General features: G+C 44.8%; 1 protein-coding gene across 7 annotated transcripts in view; it reads left to right on the top strand.

Moving 5' to 3' along the window:
• Positions 1–25,940, top strand: part of MYCBP2 (MYC binding protein 2) — a 477,832-nt gene that overhangs the window by 334,305 nt on the left and 117,587 nt on the right. For 5 of the 7 annotated variants that reach the window (XM_067563270.1, XM_067563272.1, XM_067563269.1 and 2 more), the window contains 3 exons: positions 394–491; positions 4,046–4,162; positions 4,992–5,132. In XM_067563270.1, the coding sequence (XP_067419371.1) occupies positions 394–491; positions 4,046–4,162; positions 4,992–5,132 (356 nt within the window). The remainder of the gene's footprint in view (positions 1–393; positions 492–4,045; positions 4,163–4,991; positions 5,133–25,940) is intronic. The other 2 variants (XM_067563271.1, XM_067563273.1) reach the window with 2 other exon arrangements.

The raw sequence follows: 25,940 nt of genomic DNA, 5'->3' as shown, positions 1-25,940 counted from the left end.
GGACGAGTCCACAGTGTGGGACTGCCAGATGTACTGTTTCTGTTAACTTTAGTTCTGGGAAATATTTCTCGTCCCTCATCCCATTTATTCAGCCAAGGAATAAAAATATTTTCAGCTGGTTTTTTTGGGGGAGCTTTTGGGTTTTTTGTTTGTTTATTTTATTTTTTTTAGCCGATTGAGCGCACAACTAAATACTCATATTCAGAGGTCATTTTTGCTGCATTGGGCCTCTAGTTGTCATTTTATGTTGACTGAGCAAGATAACATTTTACACCATACTACTGAACCATGCCATTAATGATGGATAATTACTCTCTTGTTGACATCTGTTCCCTTAAATGGTCTTTTTTCTTTTGTTTAACTTTTACACTTTTAACTCTTGTTTATTTACAGATGCTGGGTTAGAAGTGAAAGTAAAAGACCCTCCAAAAGGGATGATACCCCCTGGAACCCAACTTGTGAAACCAAAAGCAGAACCTCAACCAAACAAGGTCTGGATAACTAAGAATCCAAATAACTTGGCTTCTTTGTACATTTTGGTGGGTTAGAATGGTAATTCTAAACTAGAATATTTGCAAATCACCTTTTGTGTACTGAATGTGCACAAACAAAAAAGGAAGGATAATTTCATTGTGTTTCTAATTACTTAACCTCTTGAGAGAGACTTGTGCCTCATTTAAAATGAGTCAAGGATTTCTTCAAAGGAATAAAACTTTAAAAAAAATAGCTGCTGGAGTTTTCAGAAGGAATTGACAGATTTCATGGTGATGACTATGGTAATGCGTTCTTAATGGAAATCTGGTCTGGTCTAATTTAACAGTAAAGATCTGGAACCAGAGAACATTACAATAAAATATATTGCAGAGAAGCTATGGACTCTTCCAATTTCTTAGGCAACATGACTAATCCTAAATGTATCTGAGCCCCAAAGAGGTTGAAACATGGGTGACGGAACATGATTCTGAATTCATTTTTCCTTTTCTAGTATTTAAAATGAAAGGTCCAGATTTCTGTTCCAAATCTTTGTTGGTGAAGTTTGTGTCACAGTTTCATCCAGTCCCATAGCATATGGATACTCAAAACAAGTACCTCTTTTCTGTGATTCTGGTGGTGATCAGAGTAATTGAATAGGCAAGAAATTTCACTCTACATTCCATCAAGGGAATCCATAGGGACAGATGCAATCTGTGGCACCTGCTTCAAGATGTTTGAAGCAACCATCAGAAGAACAAAATCAGTAACTAACTGGATCTGAAGGTAGCCAAACTGGCACTAGTATGATTACAGACACTGCTCGTAAGCAACATATTTTGATGATTTCTGGTAACTTACATGAGTACACAAAGGAAAAAGAAGCCAGTCTCTAATGCGGGAAGCAAGGAAACTCTCCCCAAGGACAGAAAAACTTCTTGTGGTAACTGTGACACTACTAAAGGGAGTCCATGAGTTAAGGGGAATTGTAGTCTGAACAATAAGACCCTCCACTGAATATCATCCATGCTGCAGGAACCTGAGTTCGACCTGTTTGCATCAGCCCCAAACAGGAAGGCAGGGAAATACTTACCTAGAATGAGTGACAGCAATGCGCTGGTAGTGGCTGGTGCAAAGTCAAAGGCATGTCAGAGATATGGACATATCAACTGTTGTTTCCCATGGACTCATTTATTTCAGGATCAGATGAAAATATTGATATTCCTTGCCACACACTTGAGTAGGGAGACAATGGTTCTCCAAAAATAGTCCAGTTATTAGTTTGAAAGCTGTTAAACTTGATGATCAGAACATATTTTCTATATAGGGTTTGATTTGCAGTCCAGACCTGCCTTTCCTTAGCACATCAGCCTCTCTGGTTTAGGAAAGCTAGAACTATTTTGGACAAAACGTCAAAATATTAATAATACTTTTCTACAAAACAAACAACTATCATATCTGAAGATTTGGCTTGGAATCAATATGGATCAAAACTCAATGAACTGACAATGTGTTTGACACTATACTAGACACAAAATGGAGATGATATAAGAGAAACAGAGAGAAGGTGGGATCCACTTGGAAGCTCAGAGGAAGAAATAATTTGAGGATTTTTTGAATGGAGGGGTTATTGAATATTCTCTTGTGGACTCCCTGGAAGAAGTGACTGTTCAGAAATAACTTTGAAAATAAGAGAAAAGCTGTGGTTTGACCACTGGTTGATGTAGAGGACGTTCAGTACATAGGGGGCAGAATAGGGAAAAAGGAAACTACTAGCATCGCGCCTGCCATTATGGGCAGAGAAGAGGTCATGGCTGAATCAGTGCAGCCCTCTGATCTGTACTATATTGTGGTTCCGTAAGTCTGTCAGCAATTCCGAACCTCATCTACAGCTACAGTTAAAAATTCTGAACTTAGTAATCGGCTGCTGCAGGGAGAAAAACCTCTCTTCAGCCATCTGCATATTTCTGAACCATATTGTTAAATCCATCATAGATTGTGTCCCCCTGGAACTAAAATCTGTAATTCCAAGATTTTACCCATCCACCATTTGAATTGTTGCACTCCGTCATTTTTTGGGTGCTAATACAGCAATCCTAGTTCCCATAACTTTGGCAACAAGTTGGAGATGCGATCAGGAGTGAATTGACACAGTGCATTTTACAAGAATCAAGGATGTTACGAGAATTCCAAAATACATGCACACCAGATGCTACTTTGCATTGGAATTAGTATAATAAGTATACATCTTCATAACATGGGTGTGTGAAAGGTAGTAAAAATATTTACATAAATAGGACAGAATTGTTTAGGAAATCCTTATTTCTTTTTTGTTGACCTTCCACCCAAAGGAGAAGAAGGCAGCTTAATATCCTAGTGTTCAAGTGGCTTACAAGTAACATATCAGAAGCGTACTACAGCAACTGTTCTGAATGCTTGTCTAAGTGCTGCCTGTTGGAAGACAGATCTTTCTCTAGATCCCTTGAGGGAGAGGATTGATAATATGAATATAATGCTAAATATAGTATTTTAAAGTTAATAGATGTGCAGAAAAGATGTCAGGACCATATTTTGCTTTAACTTATTACTATTTTCTATAAAGGCTTTTTCAAATGAAAATAATTCTAAAAACATTATGAATTCTTTTAGGAACTTAACATAGTTTCTTTTAAAAAGAGGATTAATGCACTCCAGAAGGCTTAAATAGCTTATCCTGGATATTTTTTTCTTATAAACATGATTCAAAGTGTCAATAAAAGATTTTGTTACATTATTACTGCCAGTTTTTACATGAAAAGTTTGTTAATGCTGGAAAACTTAGTTTTAAATATAGATTGCATGAGTGAGGAAGAACACAGCCTCCTTAGACTGTATGTATATTTGAAACCACTAATCTTGAAGAGTTTAAATTCACCTAGCACAGGGCAGAAATCTGATTATGGGATAGGGTGGGAAAATAATGGCAGTGACAAGGTTTTGGGTAGAATAGGGACTATTGCAAATCAAAACATCAATGAGAAGGGTCTAATGTAAATTTGCCATGAGGAAGGGATAAGCAACTGGACAGCTATGGTGCAGATATAATGGGGGGAAAAGAGGACCCTCTCCTATTACTGGCTTCAGATGGATGTTTGAAACATCAGTTAGTCAGATTTTGACAGATACTGATCAGAAATGATATTTCACCAGAGCTGTAATTGAGATGTTCCATCAAATAGAAACCAGTGATCTTGGGCTGTACAGTTTTATTGCAGTTTAAGAACATGTAAAAAAAAATCTAACATTTGAAATTTCAAGGAAATAAAATAAAATATCAAGATAACATTTAATAGAAGTTTCTGATGTTCTTATGTTCATATAATAGATTTTTTCCAGTTAAACATACTTTTGCTGTTTTTTATTAGTTATAAATAGAAAAGGAAGTTTTACACAGCCATGGGAAACTAGCAACAAACTCTTGAAACTGCCACTTCATCACTATATCATTTCAGAATCTGTTGAACCTATTTCTATATACTCTTGAGAATTCTGTTCCAATTTTTTCTGCCTTACTGTCTTCCTTTGCCTTTCTTAGGTTCGCAAATTTGTGGCCAAGGACAGTGCAGGGCTTCGTATCCGTAGCCACCCTTCCCTTCAGAGTGAGCAAATAGGCATAGTGAAAGTCAATGGATCCATCACATTTATTGATGAGGTAATTCATAAAAACTTGTGTTTAAAAAAATGGGGTTAAGATGTAAATAATCCATGTAAATAAATGGTTTAATTTTCATGTATAAACATTGCTTTATCTATAATTGAAGCAACTGTGCATCAGATGTTTAGATTTTTGTATTTTATATCCATCCAGTTTTTCGGGATGTCATTTTACTTTTTTTTTTTTTTTTTTTTTTTAAGACTCCTGCAACAAACTTTGAGACTGCAGTCAAAAAAAGTGGAGTAGTAATAGTAGTGCTCATTACATTAAACATTCGCTATGGTTTCTCTAGGGATTTGCTGTCCTAACCTTTAATCTATATATTAAACACTACATTAAAATGTTGAGGTTGTAGAAAGTATTTTCATGAATCTTTCATTTACATTTCTGAAGATCGTCACATTTTAAGTAAATGTGCATGTATCATACTTGTAATGTAACTTCATATGTAACTGAAGTTATAAAAGCCAACATGGTGCTGGTGAGACATTAAAGTGAAAGGTGGGGAGAAGTAATTTTTATGAAAAAAGGCCTAACTTTTTAATTCTTAATGAATTTTTCTAGTTGTTCTTTTTACTTTCACTGCCTGGTACAAATGACTTTCACAACTTTGCCTCTTAACATGTATTCTTTGAACTGCTTTGGCATTCTTTGCTGCTTAAGTTTCTCAGCACTCTTCCCTACTTTTCCATATCTCCTACCATAATGGTAAAGCGCTTATATCTAATGCTACCATTGTCTGCCTTGTCTGAAATCTTTTGGTCCATGCTCGCCATGTAGCAGTTGCAGGAAGGCACGTCTCGTTTTTGTTGCTTGTTTCCCATAGATCCACAATGATGATGGTGTATGGCTGAGACTGAATGATGAAACAATAAAGAAGTATGTTCCTAACATGAATGGTTACACTGAAGCCTGGTGCCTCTCTTTTAACCAGCATCTTGGCAAGAGCCTTCTGGTCCCTGTTGACGTAAGTAAAAGGTGCCTTTGAAGAATATTAGCAGTACACTCTGTCCTCATTACAAGGCTTTCTTTAATTAAGGCTGCAACTGTTCAGTCCTGAGGTAAACCACACTGTACTAAATATTGCCTTATATCTGTTTGAATTCTTCAGGGCTACTGTGTAATGAGGGTGGAGTGTAGAAAGGTTAAGGCCCTTTATGCTGAACATTTTTCCCCAAAAAAACAACAAACCAGGGACCATGACTATAATTGTGCACTGAGGATTAATCATATTGGAGAGTGGGTGGTCTGCACCAATTGTTTTTTATATAAATCTAAAATTTAATTGTTCATAACACTGCCTATAGATGCTGTAATTTGCCCACATTAACTTAATATTTATTTGTTTTATAGACAGATGGGTTTTTCATTTCATGTTTGGGTACTTTTAGTCTTTTTCAGAATATTACACTCATTTTATGGAAGTGCAGTACTTATTCATGATAAGCCATCTCAAGTGAAATAATGGTATTACTGGAAGTAAAAATTTTAATCTGTTGGAATGCTCTTTAGGTTCTACATATTTTTCATTGGTAGGATTTCACAATTGAGTCGTCACATTAGCCAGCAGTTTCTTGCAATCAAAAGATTTTCCGAAAGTTTGTGGAAAAAATTCATGTTAATGAATTTATAATAGCAATAAGCAAAATATAGGGATCTAGTTTTTAGAAGCAAATCACGAGCACTAGAACTTAAAGGAGAAAGTGCTTTCTCTTTCTTCTTAGTATCTAACGGCATACATCAGTAACAACATGAAACCAAAACCTTTCGATTTCATCTTCTTTCCAATAAAATCATATGTTGTCAGAACAACAGTTCTATTTTGGGACCTTTCCTAATATAAACCATAAAATAGTAGAAAAAACAAGGTTACTTACCAGTAACTGTTGTTCTTCGAGATGTGTTGCTCATATCCATTCCATGTAGGTGAGTGCGCGCCCCGTGCACGAGCCTGCGGAAAACTTTTCTGCCCTAGCAACCCAGCGGTCGGTCTCGGCGCCCCCTGGAGTGGCGCGCGTATAGCGCGGTATATAGGGCGCCACCGACCGCGCGGGTCCCCAGTCCCTTCTTTCTGCCGACTCCGACAGCGGGGACGGAGGGTGGGTTTGGAATGGATATGAGCAACACATCTCGAAGAACAACAGTTACTGGTAAGTAACCTTGTTTTCTCTCTTCGAGAGTTGCTCATATGCATTCCATGTAGGTGATTATATAGCCATACCTTTGGTGGTGGGAAGGAGTCAGTTGCAAGAAGCCCTTCTCAGCACGGCTCTGCTGACTGCTGCGTCCTCTCTTGCCTGCTGCACGATGGCGTAATGGGAGGTGAAGGTATGGACCGATGACCAGGTTGCAGCTCTGCAGATATCCTGTAGGGGCACTCATTCCAGAAAAGCCGCCGAGGTGGCTTGGGCTCTGGTTGAGTGCGCTTTAATCGGTCCCGGGAGTGGTACCTTCGCCATCTCATAGCAGGTGCGGATACAGGTGGTGATCCAGGAGGAGATGCACTGGGTGGAGACAGGTGAGCCTTTCATGCGGTCCACCACTGCGACGAAGAGCGGCGTGGACTTCCGGAACGGCCTGGTCCGGTCTATGTAGAAAGCTAAGGCTCGCCTGACGTCCAGTGAGTGCCATCTCCGCTCCTCCTCCTATCCGTGTGGTTTGGGAAAGAACACGGGGAGAAAGATATCCTGGTTATAATGAAACTGGGACACCACCTTAGGCAGGAAGGCCGGGTGGGGGTCTCAGTCTCACTTTATCTTTATAAAACACCGTGTAAGGAGGGTCTGAGGTTAGGGCTCTTAGCTCGGAGACCCTCCTAGCCGATGTAATGGCTACGAGAAAGACTACCTTCCATGACAGGACCAGAAGCGGGCATGTAGCCATAGGCTCGAAGGGGGGACCTGTGAGGATAGTGAGAACTAGATGTAAGTCCCAGAGAGGCAAAGGTTCACGAACTTGTGGGAACAACCTCTCTATTCCCTTCAGAAACCTGATGGACATCGGGTGAGAAAATATAGACCTCCCCTCCACTGGGCAATGGAAGGCCGAGATGGCCGCCAGATGCACCCTGAGGGAGGCCAGGGCAAGGCCCTGCATCTTTAGATGTAGGAGGTAGTCTAAGATGGCCTGAATAGTTGAGTCCAGAGGCAAAATGCCACGTGACTGTGCCCAATAAGTGAAGCGTTTCCACTTTGCCCGGTATACCACCTGGGTGGAAGGTTTCCTGCTCCCCAGCAGGACGCTTTGGACTTGTGCGGAACAAGCCCTCTCTCCTTCCGTTAGCCATGGAGCCTCCATGCCGTCAGGTGGAGGGAGTCCAGGTCTGGGTGGAGCAGGCGACCCTGTTCCTGGGAGAGGAGATCGTATCATCTCGGGAGCGGGATCGGTGTGGCGATGGAGAGGTCGAGCAGCATACTGTACCAGTGCTGTCTCGGCCATGCCGGTGCGATCAGGATGATGTCCGCTCTGTCCCTCTTGACTTTCAAGAGCACCTTGGGGAGCAGTGGAATCGGTGGAAACGCATAGAGAAGTGGCCCCGACCAGTCTATCAGGAACATGTCCGAAATGGAGTTCTGTTCGCGCCCGCGCAGGGAGCAAAATAGCAGTCATTTCCTGTTCTGTAGCGTGGCAAAGAGGTCCAGATGGGGAACTCCCCACTTGCGGAAGAGAAACGCTGTAACCTCCCCATGAAGCGACCATTCGTGGCGGGGTAAGAACGACCTGCTGAGGCGGTCTGCCTCGTCGTTCCTCACCCCTGGGAGGTGAGATGCCACCAAGTGGAAGTCGTTTCTCACCGCAAGGTCCCATAGTTGCAGCGCCTCGTGGCACAAGGTCGAGGAGCGCGCCCCCCCCCCGTCTGTTGATGTAGAACATCGTGGCGGTGTTGTCCGTAAGGACTTGTACCACCCGCCCCTTGAGAAAGCGGAGAAAAACCTTGCAGGCTAGAAGGACTGCTCGAAGCTCCCGAATGTTTATATGGAGCAATCTGTCTTGCATTGACCACTGACCTTGAGTACTCAGGTTGTGGGTAATGTGGGCCCCCCATCCGATGTCGGAGGCATCTGTGATCAATGTTACAGAGGGGACCATGTCTGCAAATGGAACTCCTTCCATTACTTGTCTCTGGTCTGTCCACCAGTTCAGGGACGCTAGGACCTGGGGTGGGACAGTGACTACCTTGCCCAGAGAGTGTCTGGCTGGGGCATAAACTGACGCTAACCAGCCCTGCGGAGGCCTGAGTCTGAGGCGAGCCAACCTTACCACATATGTGCATGCCGCCATGTGACCCAACAGCTGAAGGCAGCGCCTGGCTGTTGTTGTGGGGAATGTCTGTAGCTCGAGTATAATGGCTGTCATAGCTTGGAAACGAGGTAGCGGAAGGAAGGCCCTGGCCTGTACTGCATCTAGGATGGCCCCAATAAATTCTATGCGCTGTACTGGGGTCAGCGTGGATTTCTGCTCGTTTATGAGCAGCCCCAGTCTGTTGCATGTTGCGCATGTTAGGGCTAAACTGTTTGTTACATGGAGTCTGGACCTCCCCCAAAGTAACCAATCGTCTAGGTAGGGGAAGATTTGGACCCCTTTGCGCCTCAGATAGGCCGCCACCACCGCTATGCACTTGGTGAAGACCCTGGGCGCTGAGGAAAGGCCAAAGGGGAGGGCTGCAAATTGGTAGTGGCCACCAGCTACCATGAACCGTAGGAAACGTCTGTGGCCAGGGAGGATAGACACGTGAAAATATGCGTCTTTCAAGTCGAGAGCGGCATACCAATCCCCAGGATCCAGTGTGGGAATGATGGAGGCTAGGGAGACCATGTGGAACTTGAGCCGCCTGATGAACCTGTTGAGGCGGCGGAGGTCCAGAATGGGCCGGAGGCCCCCTTTGCCTTGGGAATAAGGAAATACCGGGAATAAAACCCCCTGCCCCTTTCCATAGGTGGGACTTCCTCTACTGCCCCTAGGCGGAGCAGGGAGCGGACCTCCTGAAGGAGGAGTTGCTCGTGAGAGGGGTCCCTGAAGAGGGACGGGGTAGGGGAAGAGTCCGGTGGGAAAGCCGAGAGCTGTAAGGCATAACCCCTCCGCACCACACTTAACATCCAGTGGTCTGAGGTTATGCCCTGCCACTCTCGGAGGAAAGGGCGAAGCCTGTCTTTGAAGGGTAGGGTGAGATCCTGGTCGACCACGGGGGCCGTTGGAATGGCAGAGGTGCCGCTCCCGAGCGTCTCGTCAAAAAGGGCGCTTGCCATTCTTGCGCGGGCCTGATTGGGAGCCCTTGGCTGGCCCGGAACGATTTCGGCTGTTGTTTTGCCTGAAACGGTCCCCGGTTCTCCTAGGTTGAGGCTGGCGGGGGGGAAGCCTAGGAGCGAATTGCTGCTGCCTCTGGGGCTGTTGTTTACCCTGGCGCCTCATCGCTTGCGGTACATACAACCCCAATGATCTCAAGGTGGCCCTAGAGTCTTTTAGGGCGTGCAGTTTACTGTCCGTCTTGTCCGAGAACAGGCCCGTGCCCTCAAAGGGCAGATCTTGAATGGCCTGTTGTACCTCGTTCGAGAGGCCAGAGGACTGCAGCCAGGACGACCGGCGCATAACTATGCCAGACGCCATGGCCCTACCTGCCGCATTGGTCGCGTCGCTGGCAGACTGCAGTGTAGCGCCCCCTACCGTTGACCCTTCCTGAAGCACAGTGGTAAAGTCCAGTGCAAGATCTTGAGGAAGGGCCGACGTAAACCGCTGGAGCGAAGCCCAAAGGTTCAGATTATAGTGCCCCAAAAGTGCCTGGTGGTTTGCTATGCGGAGCTGAAGAGCAGCGGTTGAGTACACCTTTCTCCCAAAAAGGTCTAATTTTTTGTACTCCTTATTCTTGGGAGTATTAGCCTGGGCACCCTGCCGCTCCCTCTGATTAACGGCGTCTACCACTAAGGTGCCCGGGGCTGGGTGGTTGTAAAGGTACTCGAACCCCTGCTGCGGTACATAGTACTTTCGCTCCGCGGTTTTCGACGTTGGAGCCACCGAGGCAGGAGTCTCCCAGATAGGCCTAACCAGTTTGAGCACCCGGTCATGTACTGGGAGCGCAACTCTAGACGGGCCGCAGAGGCCAGGGTACCAAATATGGGGTCCTCCTCCTCCGAGAGCTCCTTGAGGTCTATTTTAAGGTTCTCCGCCAGCCTCTTAAGGAGTTCCTGATGCGCCTTAAAATCAGGCAAGGGGGTCCTCTGGTCCCTGGATGTTGTATCAGGGGGGGAAGAGGAGGAGGACTGCAATAGTGGGCCTGTGGAGGGCCCTTCCAGAGGGTCGGACTCGTACTCCGACGACTGTTCCTCCTCTTGGGGGCGCTCCTCCTGCGGTCCGCCCTGGGGTGGGGGAGGTGGCTGAGGTTTTGAGGAGGAGGGGAGTGACCCTGTCCCTTGAATTGTCTGAGATGGCCAGGGTCCCCAATAAGGCCACTGCCATGGGCCCTGCCCCCATGCCGGTACCGGCCCGGTGCCGGGTAAGGTGGTATAGATGGATGAGCCGGGCTTGGAGATCTCCGGCTCCTTTTGCGTTGCCCCTTAGATGGAGATGGGCTACGCGATACAGGAGAGCGGTGGTGGCGCTTGCTGCGTCGGGGAGACGTGCTGGATGAGGAGGAGTATCTCCGCGATTTATAGCGGCGTTTGCCGGCGTGGCCCCTAGGGCTTCTCGAGCATCGTTTCCCCGTGGTAAGCTGCGGTACCGGAGAGGCGTCCGGTGCCGAGGTGCCCGGTGCCGAGGCTCGCTTGGGGCTACGGGAGCGAGATCTGGAGATTTCCCAGCGATGGCGGTGCGCCGGGCTGCGAGAGAGGGGCCGCGTGCGTTGATGGTACCGTCTTTCCCTCGGTACCGAGCCCTCAGAACGCCCTTGGTGCGCCGCGTCCTGTCTCGGTGCCGCACGCCGCGTCGGAGAGGGAGCTGGCGACCTCGATCTAGTCCGGTACCGTGTGGTGTCTCTCGGTACTGGGGATCGGGAACTGTGGTAGTGCCGAGATGTCTGCCCTGATGCCTTCGAGCGTACCGGACTAGTTGAATCGCGTCGGTACCGCTCTCGGACCCTCGGTGCCCTTGAAGTAGGGGCGTCGCGTGACGAACGGCGGGATGGGCTCGGGGTTCGGGAACGCGAACGGGCCCGGCGTGGAGGAGTGTCCCGTTGCCTCTCTTCACGTGTTGCCGGGGATCGAGACCGGTGCCGTGGTTGGGGCGCCGGGATCCGCACCGGACTGCATTCCGATGATCGGGAACGATCTGTAGCCTGTCTCGGCACCGGAACTAGTGAAGAGCGGTGCCGAGAGCCCGAAGACGAGCGGGAGCGGTGCCGTGGCTCCGACGTCCGGGTCTCTTCCCGCCGTGTTGAGCGGCGCCGGGGCTCCGAAGCTCTTATATCGGACGCGGAGCTCTCCCGGGAACCTCCAGAGCACCCACGGTGCCGTGCCTTGAAGGAGCTCGACGACTCACGGTCGGAGCTGGGGGGAGGATGTTGCTCTCCCTCTCCCCGACCGTCTGGGGGGAGACACCGAGTCCTGTCTCGACCTCCCACCGGAGTAGCCCAGCGCGGGCTTACCCTGAGACGCTGTCCCCGATGCCCTCGGCCGTGGGGGGGACGGAGGCGTAGGCAAGGCCATGAGGGCTCGTGCCGCTGTAAACGCCTCCGGCGTCGACGGCCCTTGTAGAGGCGCTCCCCCACCCCCCGGGGTCGGGGGAGGCTCTCTACGAGGAGATGCCGGTTCCGGGACAATTTCAACGGCACGTGGCTGGGGCATCTCCTGTATCACCCCCTGCTGTACCGGTCGCAGGGGGAGTCCATAGATACGGCCGTTGGCCGTTTTCTTTTCTTCGGTGCCGTCTTGGGCGGTACAGATGGTGTCGCCGTCGGTGCCGATGGTGCACTTCGTATCGACGAGACGCTCGGTGCCGTGGGTGATCTGGACGGCTCCGAGTCGGGACGAAGTGCCGTCTCCATCAAGATCGCCCGGAGGCGAGCGTCTCTATCTTTCTGAGTGCGCGGCTTGAATGCCTTGCATATGCGGCACTTGTCCTTGCGGTGTTGTTCTCCGAGGCACCGAAGGCAGCGGTCATGGGGGTCGATGACGGAGAATACCTTACCGCAAGCCGCACAAGATTTAAACCCGGTGGAGCCCGGCATGGCTCCTAAGGGAGCCCCTTAAGGGCTAACTATATACACTATCTTATTACTACACTAACTATATACTATAAAAACAATAAAGAACTTATCTACAATACTAAAGAGGTTGCTACTTGCTGAAGAGGCAAGGGGCAGACGTTCCACTGACCGTCACGGGCAGAAAGAAGGAACTGGGGACCCGCGCGGTCGGTGGCGCCCTATATACCGCGCTATACGCGCGCCACTCCAGGGGGCGCCGAGACCGACCGCTGGGTTGCTAGGGCAGAAAAGTTTTCCGCAGGCTCGTGCACGGGGCGCGCACTCACCTACATGGAATGCATATGAGCAACTCTCGAAGAGAGAACCTATTGCATTGGAGAAACATACTGTCTTCTTGGAGTATATGTCCCTATGGGTGCCACTGTAGGATGCATGCTCACCTATGCACTCTCAATCGAACATTTAAGTTAGCAATATCTGTTCCTGTGCTATACAACCTTGAGCTCCACGGGGTGAGTTTATGTGGAAGAGAGGACCTGCTGCCACTCCAGTTCCTTCTTAACTGCCTGCAGCTTGAGCCAAAGCAACTGTGCTCTCTGCTGCTTCCTAGAAACTTACCTTTTATTTTACTTTAGTATTTAGTTTTTACTTTGTTAATATAGCTTTAGCACAAGTTTATGCTTAAGAGGGGGACATGTTCCCACCCGTCCCCCCGATATCGCACTAGGACAGATTCCTCAGTCACTTTGCTCAGTAGCCTAACTTCTGGAGTAGGCAAAGGGCCCCAGGATTCAAACCCCGCCAGACCTGCTATAGATTTTTCTCCTGAAGCGATGGGCACTCCAGGTGTCACAGTGTCTCTCACACTCACACATCCCATCCAAGTGCAAGGTTTGCATGGGGTTTAAAAGCAGGTCTCTCAAAGAAAGAAGAGTGAGGTTGAAGTTCTTCCTATGGAGTGCTCCATAAGGTCAACAGAATCCATGTTCCCCCCTACTTTGGCCTTATCCTCTCAGGCTTTACCGGTGACCAAGGCTGCCTCAGCGACAAAGCACTCTCAGAAAAGAGAGCCTCATTCCTCTGAAAGAAAGTCCAGAAGAATGAGTAAGTCACCCCTTAGAATTGACTCCAGGGAGACCTCATGTCCAAGAATGTATGCCACTGAGGCTTCAACAGACACCAGTGCCAAGGCGTCGGTACCACCTAAGATGATGATCCATCTCAATAAGTGTGCCAGAAAGAAGCACCAAGAGAGGTACCATCGCCAATATTGTCTATGGACTCTTCCAGGCATTGAGACTCTGCTAAAATGAAATATTTGAAAAACCCTGAGGCACTGGTATTGATATTCTCTTAGAGCTCTTAGCGAACTTCTGCTCCCTATCCAGTGCCATCCTCTTTGGGTTCTATGCGTTTAGAGCACAGAGATACTGTTTTGATGGCCACTTTGGTACCGTCTTCAACACCAGCTTGGTTACTGTCCCTGCCCTAGGGTTCTGGTGTCACCCCCAGTTCTGACTATTCACTATCATAGTCCTGTGGCACCCTCAGAATTCCTCTTTCCTGAGGATCTGTTCATCTCTGAGGAACCAGTGTCCTCCCTTAAGGGCCACCAAGAGACGTTCCCCTCCAGTACTGCTACACTGTCAGTCACCAACCCCTTACACCTGACAGCAGGAGCCAGCCTTCCAGTACTGACCCATCCTTCAGTTCATCTAGCACCTTCTCATCCACTGGTACCAGCCCCAGCACCAATACCCAGGGGCCTTCCCTTTGGACTCAGACTCTGACATTTTGGTGCAAAGCTTTACCTCCCTGCCTTACCACCCTGTGCCCCTGAAGTGTACCCTAAGGAGGATTCATTAGAGCCCAGAAGATGCTGCAGGCATTCCAAACATGAATATCCCTGGGGACTCTTCCCTTACCTGGCAGCACAGTGGGGTTCTTGGAATCTCTGACCCGCTTATGGGGACTAGAAGAGTCCATGTTTGGAATACCAGCCAGTGCCACAACTACTACTGGCATCACAAGTGCAGCCTTTGGTATCACATCTCCCTTACACAGGAAGAAGTACAGAGAAGCAACAGTTACCAATGGACACTTCCATCACATAAATCCTCCTCCTCCCATGATGAGGCAGTGATGCCACCACCACCACCTTCCTATGCAGTCAATTTTAGGACCTTGTAGGATCTAATGAAGCAACTCATGGAGTCCTTTCAAATCTCTGTGACGTAGGAACAAGAGTCTCAACATTCCCTTGTGGACATTCTATATACCATCTTTCAGATTAAGTTAGCCCTGCCCATTTAAAAAGGAGCTCTTGTCTGCAGCTTATAATCTAGAGTAGAACCCTGCCTTTCTCCTACCTACCTGTAAACAGGCAGACAAAAATATTACTCACTAGTCAAAGAACTGGAATGTTTCTTCTCACCCCACCCCAACTGCCTTGTGGTAGATGCAATCATTGAGAGAAACCATCAAATTCATTCAAAATCTTCAATCTCTGCAAGGAGGCTAAATGCCTAGACCTACGTAGCAGGATTTGTAACTCATCCACTGCTCTACAATTTCCGGTAGCAAACTATCAAGTCCTCATGACAAAATATGACTTCAACAACTATTTCACTTTTTTACTCCTTTTATTGATCACCTGCCACAGGACCAGAGGAAGGAGTACCAAGCCCTCATTTCCTACAGCCAGTTCATCTCCAAAGCTTCCTTGCAGGCTGCCCTTGATGCTGCTGACACAGCTTTGTGATCTTTAGTCACTGCAGCTGTTATGCAATGTGCATCCTGGCTCCAGTCTTCCAGCCTCCCTCAAGAAGTACAAAACACAGTGGGGAGCCTAGGCTCTTCATTGGCGTTACTGATATCTTGTTTCACTCCCTCAAGAAGACAATATTGAGGTTGCTCAGGATTTATATACCTGGAACCAAAGTGTTTTAGTAAATTGCAGACAACACAATGCTCCTGACTGTTCCAGTACCACCTGTATCACACCTATTCCCCACCTCAGGAATCTTCTAGAAGGAGGTCCAAAACTCAAAAGAAGGGAACACCGTCGATGGCAACCTCCCTACCTGTGACTTTCTCTAAATGACCATTTTGCCAACGGGCAGTCAAGGGTCACAAACACTCTGCTCCTCTGGATCTGCTGCTCAAATCCACCATCCCACACCACCTCCCTTCAGGCACCACCTATTCACTTTCTTTCTTGGGAACTTATCACAAACAAGTGGATCTTAAAGATGGTGTCTACTAGATATACCATTTCCATTCTTTCCCCAACTCTCCTCCCTCTTCCTCTTCAGGAACCCCTGTCACGAGAGAGTCTCTTAAAGCAGGAATCCATTCCTCTCTATGTCTGTAGATGACAGAGCCAGTTCCCCCAAAATTACTCTGAAGAGGGTTCCCAAAAGGAACAGTGACCCAGAGGCCAAACTTGGACCTCAAAAACTTGAACACCTATATTATTTCGCAGCACTTCAGGATGGTGACTCTGACTACCATAATCCCATGCCAAAATCAGAGGGAGTGGTTTGTTGCCCTTGACCTTCAGGACATGTATTTTCATATTTCTGTGTACCCCTCCCAGGAATGTTTTCTGTGCTTCAGCATCGGCACAGAACACTATCAGTATCTGTTCCTTCCCTTCAGACTCTCTGTGGCACCATGTGTCTTTACAGAGATCCTGTTAGTCACAGTTCACTGCATCGATGAGGTGTAGCAGTCTTTCCCTGTCTGAACAATTGGCTCCTCGGAGGCCATTCTGCTCCAGTTGACAGCCAAGAAGAATCTAGCTCTGTTTCAATCTCTGGACCTATGCACCAACCTTGGAAAGTCCAACATTAACACTCCTTCTGCAGATAGATTTCATTGGAGATACTCTAGACTCTCTAATTAGTAGAGCCTATCTACCCAAGAACAGGTTCTCCACCATGTCTAGACTGTTCATGTGTCTGAGAGTCTGCCAAGACTCATCAAGCCGTCGGATCACTAATCCTTCTTACTTATCCATGTGGACACCAACGATACTGCCAATAATGACCTTGAATGGATCACTGCAGACTACATGGCTCTGGGAAGAAGGATAAGAGAGTTTGGGGTGCAAGGGATGTTTTCGTCCATCCTCCCTGTTGAAGGAAAAGGCCTGGCCAGGGACTGTCAAATTGTGAAAGTAAATGCGTGACTACTGAGGTGGCACTGGCGAGAGGGTTTTGGCTTCTTCACCAATGAGCTTATGTTCCAGAGAAGAGGATTACTGTGCTGGGATGGGCTCTATCAATCAAATACAGCAGGGATGGCCAAACTGTGACACATGAGTCACATGCAGCTCTTTTACAGTTTAAGTGCAACTTGCAGAGCCCCCTGTCTCCTCCCCGCCATCCTCCACCTATCAGACTGGGGTGGGAAGCTCGGAACTTCTGTCCTGAGGCAAGGTAGTGGGGCTAGAGGATTCTGCCCAGCAGGGGTGGGACGAGCCTTGGGGAATCAGTAGGTTTGGCCACCCCTGAAATATGGGGAAGAGCATCTTTGGACATCGTCTGGCTAACCTGATAAGGAGAGATTTAAACTAGGTTCTATGGGAGATAATGACAAAAATCCAGTCAATGAACATCTAGGCACAAATAATGAAGACAAGGGGGAAGGGGCTAATTTCTGTAGAAGGGAATAGAAAACACAATTGCATTAAAAAGGCAAGAAGAAAAGCATCAGGGCTGTCTGGAAAATATCTTTGATGCCTGTATACAAATGCAAGGCGTATGGGGAACAAGCAGGATGAACTGGAAATCATGGTATATAAAGACAATTACGACTTAATTGGCATTACAGAGACTTGATGGGACAACTCCCATTATTGGAGTACCAGCATTGAGGGATATAACTTGTTCCGAAAGGATAGGTATGGGGAAAAAGGAGGTAGTGTTCTGTACATCAAGAATGTATACACTTGCTCCAAGGTCCAAGAGGAAGTGAGCGACAGACCTACTGAGAGTCTCTGGGTGAGGATAAAAAGGGAAAAGAACAGTGGCGATGTTATGGTGTTGGGGTCTACCAAATCCAGAAGAGGAAGTGGTTGAGTCACTATAGAAGCAGGTAACAAGATTAGCTAACACACATGACCTAGTATTCATGGGGGATTTCAACTTTCCTGATATCTGTTGGAAGACTATTACAGCAAAACATAACATGTCCTGCAAATTCTTAGCAGGTGTAGGGGACAACTTTCTGATTCAGAAAATTAAGGAAACTAGGGAATCATCCATTTTGGATCTGGTCTTGACCAACAGGGATGAATTAGTTGTGAATGTGAAGGTAGTTGGGAACTTGGGAGGAAGTGAAATAATTGGATAGAATTCAAGATCTTTGGAAAGGAGAATAGCAAAACAAGGATACTAGAGTTCAGAAAGGCAGATTTCAATCAACTCAGAGAAATAATAGGTCAGGTCCCTTGGAAAGACCAATTAGGAAGAAAAGGAATTGAAAGAGGCTGGCAGTTCCTATAATACTGTAATACTGGAGGTTCAACATCAAGCTATGGAAAGATAAGAAGAGCCATAGGAAGCCAATGTGGCTTCACTTGGAGCTTTTTAGCTATATCAAAACCAAAGGGATACATACAGGAAATGGAAGGAGATATACATGGGAATAGCAGGAGTATATAGGGACAAAACCAGGAAAGCCAAGGCAAAGAATGAGTTACAGCTGGCAAGGAATATTAGAGACAACAAGAAGGGGTTCTTCAAACATGTCAGACAAAAAGGAAAGATCAAGGACAGTGTGCATTTGCTGCTCAATGGAGAAAGTGAGCTGTTAAAGGAAGATGATAGGAAGGCAGAGCTGCTCAGTGCCTGCTTTACTTCAGTCTTCTCACAAAAAATAACATGACCAGATGACTAGCAAAGTTACCGTACACAATAAAGGGGAAGGGATGCAGATCTGAGTAAGTAAACACGTCACAGATCTGACCAATTTGAATAAATTCAAGTCAGCGGCCTGATGCTATTCATCTGAAGGTGCTGAAGGAATTAACTGGAAAAATCTCAGCACCACTGGCAATAATATTTGCAAACTCATGGATGATAGGAGATGTCCCAGAAGACTGGAGAAGGGCTAACATAGTGCCCATCTTTAAAAAGGGGAAGGAGGAGGAGCTGGAGAACTATAGACCAGTCAGCCTGACTTCAATACCTGGGAAACTATGAGAGCAATGTATAAAACATTCAATTTCTAAATACCTGGAGGATGAAGGGGTAATCAATAGCAGCCAGCATGCATTTACCAAGAACAAATCATGCCAAACTAGGTTGATTTCCTTCTTTGATAGGGTAACTTATTTGGTGGATAGGGGGAATGCGGTGGACATAATATACATGGACTTCAGCAAGCCTTTTTACGCAGTCCCACATGACATTCTGATAAGTAAGCTGGAGAAATGCTCTTTTGGCAGAAAATCCGTTAACGGATACATATAATGGGTTAAAAAACCGCACACAAAGAGTAACTATTAATGGAATAACAACGAGAGTTCTGTAGCACTTTAAAGACTAATACATTTAATTTCAGCAGACATAAGCTTTCGTGGGCTTCAGCTCACTTCCTCAGTTGCAGTTGGTAGAAATAATAATTATTAATGGAATGGTGTCAAATTGGAGGGAGGTCTTAAGTGGTGTTTCATAGGCCTGTTCTGGGCCCGGTGTAATTTAACATCTTTATTAATGACCTGGATGTAGGAAAAGAGCATACTGATCAAATTTGTAGATGACACAAAGCTGGAGGGAGTGCCAACACTTTGGAGGATTAAGCTAAAATTCAGAGGCATCTTGATAAATTTGAAAACTAGACTATAGACCACACAATGAAATTCCACAAAGACAAATGTAAGGTGTCAAACTTAGGGAAGAAAAACCAAATGCACAAATACAGAATGCGGATAACTGGCTTGGCAACAACACTGCAGAGAAGGATTTGGGAGTTGTGGTGGATCACAACCTCAACATGAGTCAGTAGTGCAATGCTTTTGCAAAAAAAGCAAATGTAATTTTAGGTTACATTAATGGGCGTAACATGTAAGTAATGGGAGGTGGCTCTACTCAGGGCTTGTTAGGCCTCAGCTGGAGTACTGGGTCCAATTTTGGTCACCAATGTATAGAAAGGATGTGGAGAAACTGGGAAGGATTCAGAGACGAGTGACAAAGATGATTAAAGAGATGGAATGCAAGCCAAACAAGCAAAGGCTGAAGGAACTGAATATGTTAGTTTACAAAAGAGGAGATTGAAGGGAGACATGATAGCGGTCTTCAAATACTTGAAAGGCTGCCATAAAAAGATGGAGAAAAATTGTTCTCTCTTGCCACCAACAAGACAAGAGGCAATGGGTTCAAGCTACAGCATAGCAGATTTAGATTAAATCTCAAGAAAAACTTCCTAACTGTAAGAACAGTAGGACAATGGAACAGACTGCCTAGGGAGGTTGTGGAAGCTCCTTCGCTGGAGGCTTTCAAAAGGAGGCTGGGATAGCCATCTGCCTTGGATGCTTTAGACACAACAAATCCTGCATCTTGGCAGAGGGTTAAACTAGATTACCATTGTGATCTCTTCTGACTCTAGAATTTTATCATTATTCTACAGCAGAACCCTCAGACAACAGTAGTAAGGGCCTGGTTTCAACTCCTAGGTCAAATATTGGATTTGACATTTGCTACAGCACACGCATGACTACATTTCTGATTTCTTCAGGCCTAACTCAAAACAGTGTACGTGTAGAAAAGACACAGACTTGCCTAGGAGTCACCATATTTCCATGGTTACTGGATATAGGAAAGATCCCCAAAAGATCTATGTGGGATCCCTATGCTCACATCCGCCACCAACAAGAATCTTCGAACTAAGAGCATTTTATTACGCATGCCAGCACTTTCCCCATGACCTTCACAGACAATCAATCACAGAAGTAATAGACAACGGGGTGGTAATTGCTATAATCTACAAGGGGGAACAAGAACTCTTGTAATAATTAGGCCTACAAATTTACCATAATTGTAATAAGTATATGAAAGTTTATATGATATTCCAATAACCTGTAATAACAAATGTTAATGAAAAGTAGATCAAGTTGTTTTTAGTAATGAATGTTTTAAACATGTGCAAAGGAACCAGACAGGGACTACATTAGTCTAGGCAAAATAGTCATGCTAATCTAATTCAAGGACTCTATTAAAATCATGCTTGGTAAAATCAGAAATTGTGGATCTGGAAATTAATTAATCGAAATTGGAGTGTCAGATAGCTAAGTCTAAAGCAGACTGCAAAGAGCTACAAACGGATCTCACAAAATTGGGTGACGAGGCAACAAAATGGCAGATGAAATTCAATATTGATAAATGTAAAGTAATGCATATGGGAAAACATAATTCTCACTATACATACAAAATGATGGGGTCTAAATTAACTGTTACCACTCAAGAAAAAGATCTTGGTTACTGTGAATAGTTCTCTGAAAACATCCATTCAATGTGCAGCAGCAGTCAAAAAAGCTTATAGATTGTTACAGACCATTAGGAAAGGGATAGATAAAACAGTAAATATAATAATGCCATTATGACTATATAAATTCCTGTTACACCCACACCTTGAATACAACATGCAGTTCTGGTCACACCATCTCAAAAAAAGATATATTAGAAATGGAAAAGGTACAGTGAAGGGCAACAACAATGATTAGAGGTATGCAATAGCTTCATATTATTATACTATTATTCAGCTTGGAAAAGAGATGATTAAGGGGGGATATGATAGAAATCTATAAAATCATGAATTATATGGAGAAACTGAGTAAGGAAGTGTTGTTTATCCCTTCACGTAACAAGAACCAGTGATCACTCAATGAAATTAATAGGCTACAGGTTTAACACAAATGTAAGGAAGTATTTCTTCACACCGTGCACAATCAACCTGTGGAATTTGTTGCTGGGGGATGTTGTGAAGGGCAAAAGTATAATTGGGCTAAAAAAGAATTAGATAAGTTCATGGAGGATCAGTCCATCACTGGCTATTAGCCAAGATGATCAGGGATGCAACCCCATGCTCTGGGTTTCCCTAAGCCTCTGACTGCCAGATGCTGGGACTGGGTGACAGGATGGATCACTTGACAATTGCCCTGTTCTGTTGATTCTTTTTGAAGCATCTGGCATTGGCCACTGTTGGAAGACAGGATACTGGGCTAGATGGATCATTGGTCTGATACAGTATGACTATTCTTAAGTTCTTATATTATCCCAGTTGGTTGCCAAAATAATGATGGGAGGAATTCCACTCACCCGTCCCTTTTTGGGTCCTTAAAGAAAGAGACTTGAGGGAGGAAATAGGAAGAACAGACAGAGGTTCCTGAAGCAAGCTTCACCATCTTGATTGCTACCCCCACCATTTCCTGAGATCCCAGCCTTCATCATTCTAATTCTGGGAGATGTCCTGACCAGACTGGGCCAGAGAGAGAGAAAAAAATAACATCACCACCTCTGCTAACTCCAACTGACCAAACACCAAACACCATCTGGGATAAAATGGAATTGAACCTTAACAGCTCCAACTCATCTCAGCTAAAGTCTTCTCTTTTCCCCAAAAGAATAGTTACCATCTTTAATTCTGTCTGAGACTGTCAAACAAGGGGCTTTCCTTCTAAAAATTTTCTCCACTAAACAGAAAGGGAAAAATGGATGTTGTAAAAATGAAAGCTTATTTAATACTTTACATTTCAAATGTGTTAACTGTTTTTCCTTCTTATCTTTAATAAAAGATTAACAGGATGTTTAATTATGTATTTGCCATTGTGCTAAGGAGGCTGAAGTCTCTGTATAACAAACCTCAGGCCTTATTTAACACTGTTTAATGTTGGACAATGACTGGGTTTTAACAACACCTTTAGCCCATGTATTACATCTAAATTAATACAACAGATCCCAGTCATGTGCAGTCACTAAAACTGTGTAAATAGTGGATTGCCCACCACATAGAGATCTCCACAGTTAACCTACCAGACCTCCAAAACATTGTGACTGATTCCGTGAGCAGGAGCTTCCATCAGAACCGTGAATGGGAGTTCAACAAATTGTTTTTTTCACAGCATCTGCCAAGCATGGGGCCTCCTCAGAGTGGATCTCCTTGCAAATCCAACCAATGCAAAATGCCAAATCTTCTACACTACTGGAGTATGCAGCTGCAGTTCTTTAGGAGAACTCCTCCTAGTCCCCTCGCCCCTTCTTCTGTACTTTTATCATCCAATACCCACTAATCATCAGGACCTTAATCAAATTGAGGCAGGAGCAGGCAAGGGCCATATTAATAGCACCTTCATGGCCAAGACACATGGTTTTTTTATCTACTTTATCTGTCTGTGGCAATGCTTCAACACCTCCCTGTCAGATCTGATGTCCTGACACAGAACTCAGACATCCTATGTCATTCCAATCTGGTGTCACTGAGCCTTAAGGCCTGGCTCTTTGTTAGTACTCTAATTTAGAGTTAGGCTGCTTGGCAGAAATCCAGTCTACTTTTGAGCATTATGAAGCCTCCCACATGTAAAATGTATTTGTAGAAGTGGAAACACTTCCTTTTCTGGTGCTTCTGCCACTCTATCTGTTCTCAAGTTCTTTTCTTGAAAATCCTCAATCTGTTGAAAGGAAAAACACAGGGACTATCAATGAGCTCTGTTAAAGTACACCTGGCAGCTGTATAGCCTTTCATTTCCCTATTGAGGACCTTTTGGCCTTGCTCACCCTACCACGGCCTACCACTTACAACTTGTCTAATTTATTTCCTTGTGTCTGAGGCTCAACACCTCCATGGGACCTCTATCTGGTCTTTAATGCGTTAAGGAACCCCCCTGTTAGTACCTGTTTGTTCCTTCATCTCTCTCTTAATACTTCATTTCTGGTAGCTATCACCTCAAGTCAGAAGAATGAGAGAACTTGGTTGTTGGCAGCCAGGCTGCCATACACTACCTTCTGCTGCAACAAGGTCAGTGATGTGCCCCCATCCTCAATTTCTGCTGAAGGTCTCATCAGACTTTCATATCAATCAGGATATCCATTTGCTGGTATTTTACCCTAAGTCCAGTGTCTCAAGATAAGAGGCTATCATCCACACTTTAGATGTTAGAAGGGCACTTGCCTTTTATCTGGACAGGACAGGAACCTTTAGGACTTTGTCAGACTGTTTGTATCCTTTGCTGAAAGGATGAAGGGATAGTCAGTCTCTGTGTGGAAACTATCAGTCTGGGTTTTGGGTTCCATCTTGGCCTACTATGAAGCTGCTGGGATGTGTCCCTCTCCTAGATTGACAGCCCTCTTCACCAGGGCTCAGTCCACTTCTATAGCCCTTCTTAAGGATGATCTCATACTGGAAATTTATAGGGCCACAACCTGGTCCTCAGTTCACACATTCTCCAAGCATTGTTATCCTACCTGTATAAAAGACTGAAGCAAACTTTGGTGATGCTGTCATCAGAACCATGTTGGATCTGCCTCCTCAGCACCCAGCTCCACTTAAGTTATTGCATGGGAGTCTTCTACAGTGGAGCAACTGATTGGGACATACACTCGAAGGAGGAGGAGAGGTTTCTGACCTGTACAGTAACTTGAGTGCTTCAAGATATTTTGTCCCTATGGTGTGCCATCTCCATCACTCCTTTCCCTCTGCTGCAGAGAGTATTTTAGATGATATAGTTGAGAAGGAACCTGAGTAGTATCGGGTCCACTCCTTTCTCTATACCTTTGCTCTAGAGCACAGGGTTGAATATTACATAGGTAGGGACTCTCAGACACTGGTAATTCAAATCTCCAGTTGAGAGCATGCAGGCGCGCACACATCCTACAGCAGCACACCCATAGGGCCAAAACATCTTGAAGAACTCACATTACTGTACAGGTAAGTAACTTGTTTTCTCCCCACAGTCCACGGCCTAGACACTACAGTGATAGGCATAGTGAATTACATTGATACGGAATCTATGAAAGTATATGTGGAAAAGATCATTTTAAGCCATATGTGTTAATAGCCCATAGTGAAGAAGTTGGTATTATTATTATAATTATTTATTATTATTATTTATCAAGGCCCTACTTAATTCACGATGTTGCGGAAATTGCCTCTCCTGCAATATTAGGCTTCCACCGCAATTTCGACAACAGCAACCCTGCTGTGCACGGGAATGACAGTAGGAGCCATGGCCACCCCCACAGCAGGAGTCCCTGCTCTCAGCCCCGGGCGACCGACAGCAGAAAATCATGGAAAAGTGATAATGGATCTTATTACCGCAAATAATAAGGTCCGTTATTACTTTTCTGCAACTTTCTGTGGCTTGTCTGGAACTCAGCCTCAATTTTTGGGCAATCAGCCCATGGTTCAAGAAGGGCCTTATTTATTATTAATTTATTAATAGTATTTCTAATTTCTCTGTAAAACAGAGTCTTCAGTTTATAAGATATTTTGCATCACTGGAGGAGTAGGCATTTATATCATGAAGTTCCGGCTTGTCAGTATTTGTCAGATAGTTCAAAGCAGTTTTCTATTACAGCAAAATCATTTTCCTTCCAGGATACAGTGTACACTGTGTTCATTCTCAAAAGGAAGGATTCACCAACAAACAAGATTAATGTCCTTAAGCTATCACGACAAAATTAAATAATTTTAAACATGAAACCAATTTTTTCCTCTGGTTATTTTGGGCAGTGTTTTGGTGAAGAGTAGAATCATGGATCATTACCTGATGATAGTGTAAGCCTTTTATTTCCTTTGGGGGATTGTTTCAGAGACAAAGAGCTATTTTTAAGGACTGTTTTTAAGCAGGCTTCTCCTCCTTGGCTAGCCATGGTGTACTATTGGCCCATGATGTACATACCACTATATGTAAAGGGGACAAATTTAGGTTTTTCTTGTGAGAAACTAGATGAATATATTCTTCAAGTGTGGTTCTGCTCTAAAAAGTGATTCTGTCAAAATGGTATTCTGTGTTTTTGTATCTCTCAATTACTTGATTTAAAATTTCATTCATTAACAAGAAAAACTGTCTTCTGCAGCCTTTTCTTTGTTACACCTGTGTCCGCTATAGGCAAACAGGTTTGTATAAGTGTGAATGCAGAAAGAATTTCGCCTCCTGAGTCTTTATTTTAGTGGCAGGGAATAAGAAAAAAATAATCCAGTATAACTTCCAGATCATAGGTTAAATTGGCAGAGGTTAGTAGGGGGAAAAGGTATCTTGTAATCTGAGGATATTAATTTGAAATCATTGAAGCACAATAAAAATTGATTCCCACTATGTGATTTTAGTGTTTTCAGAGTAAAAGCACACATTAAGATAGAAAAATGATTGCAAAACTGTGCTTCAGAAAATTCAAATGAATTAGGATTGATACTCTCCCCAAATTCTTTGCCAAAATATGTTGTTCTTTAATTTGAATTTAAAATGTTTTCAAATTTAATGAAAAAATTATGTATAAAGATTAAGAATTATATTGTTTTTTCAAAATTAGTTTGCAAAGAAAAAATAAGAACTGTGAGTCTACCAATGGCAGCATAAGGGCTAAAACATTTGCAGGTCTGTTTGTCTAAATTATTTTCTTCAACATGGAAACTTTGTTC

Source organism: Emydura macquarii, unplaced genomic scaffold (genome assembly GCF_026122565.2).
Source record: "Emydura macquarii macquarii isolate MOO-44397 ecotype Brisbane River unplaced genomic scaffold, CSIRO-AGI_Emac_v2 contig_2473, whole genome shotgun sequence".
NCBI classification, from domain to species: Eukaryota; Metazoa; Chordata; order Testudines; family Chelidae; genus Emydura; species Emydura macquarii.
Note: the sequence above shows the minus strand (reverse complement) of the source record. Positions and strands in the feature narration are given on the sequence as shown.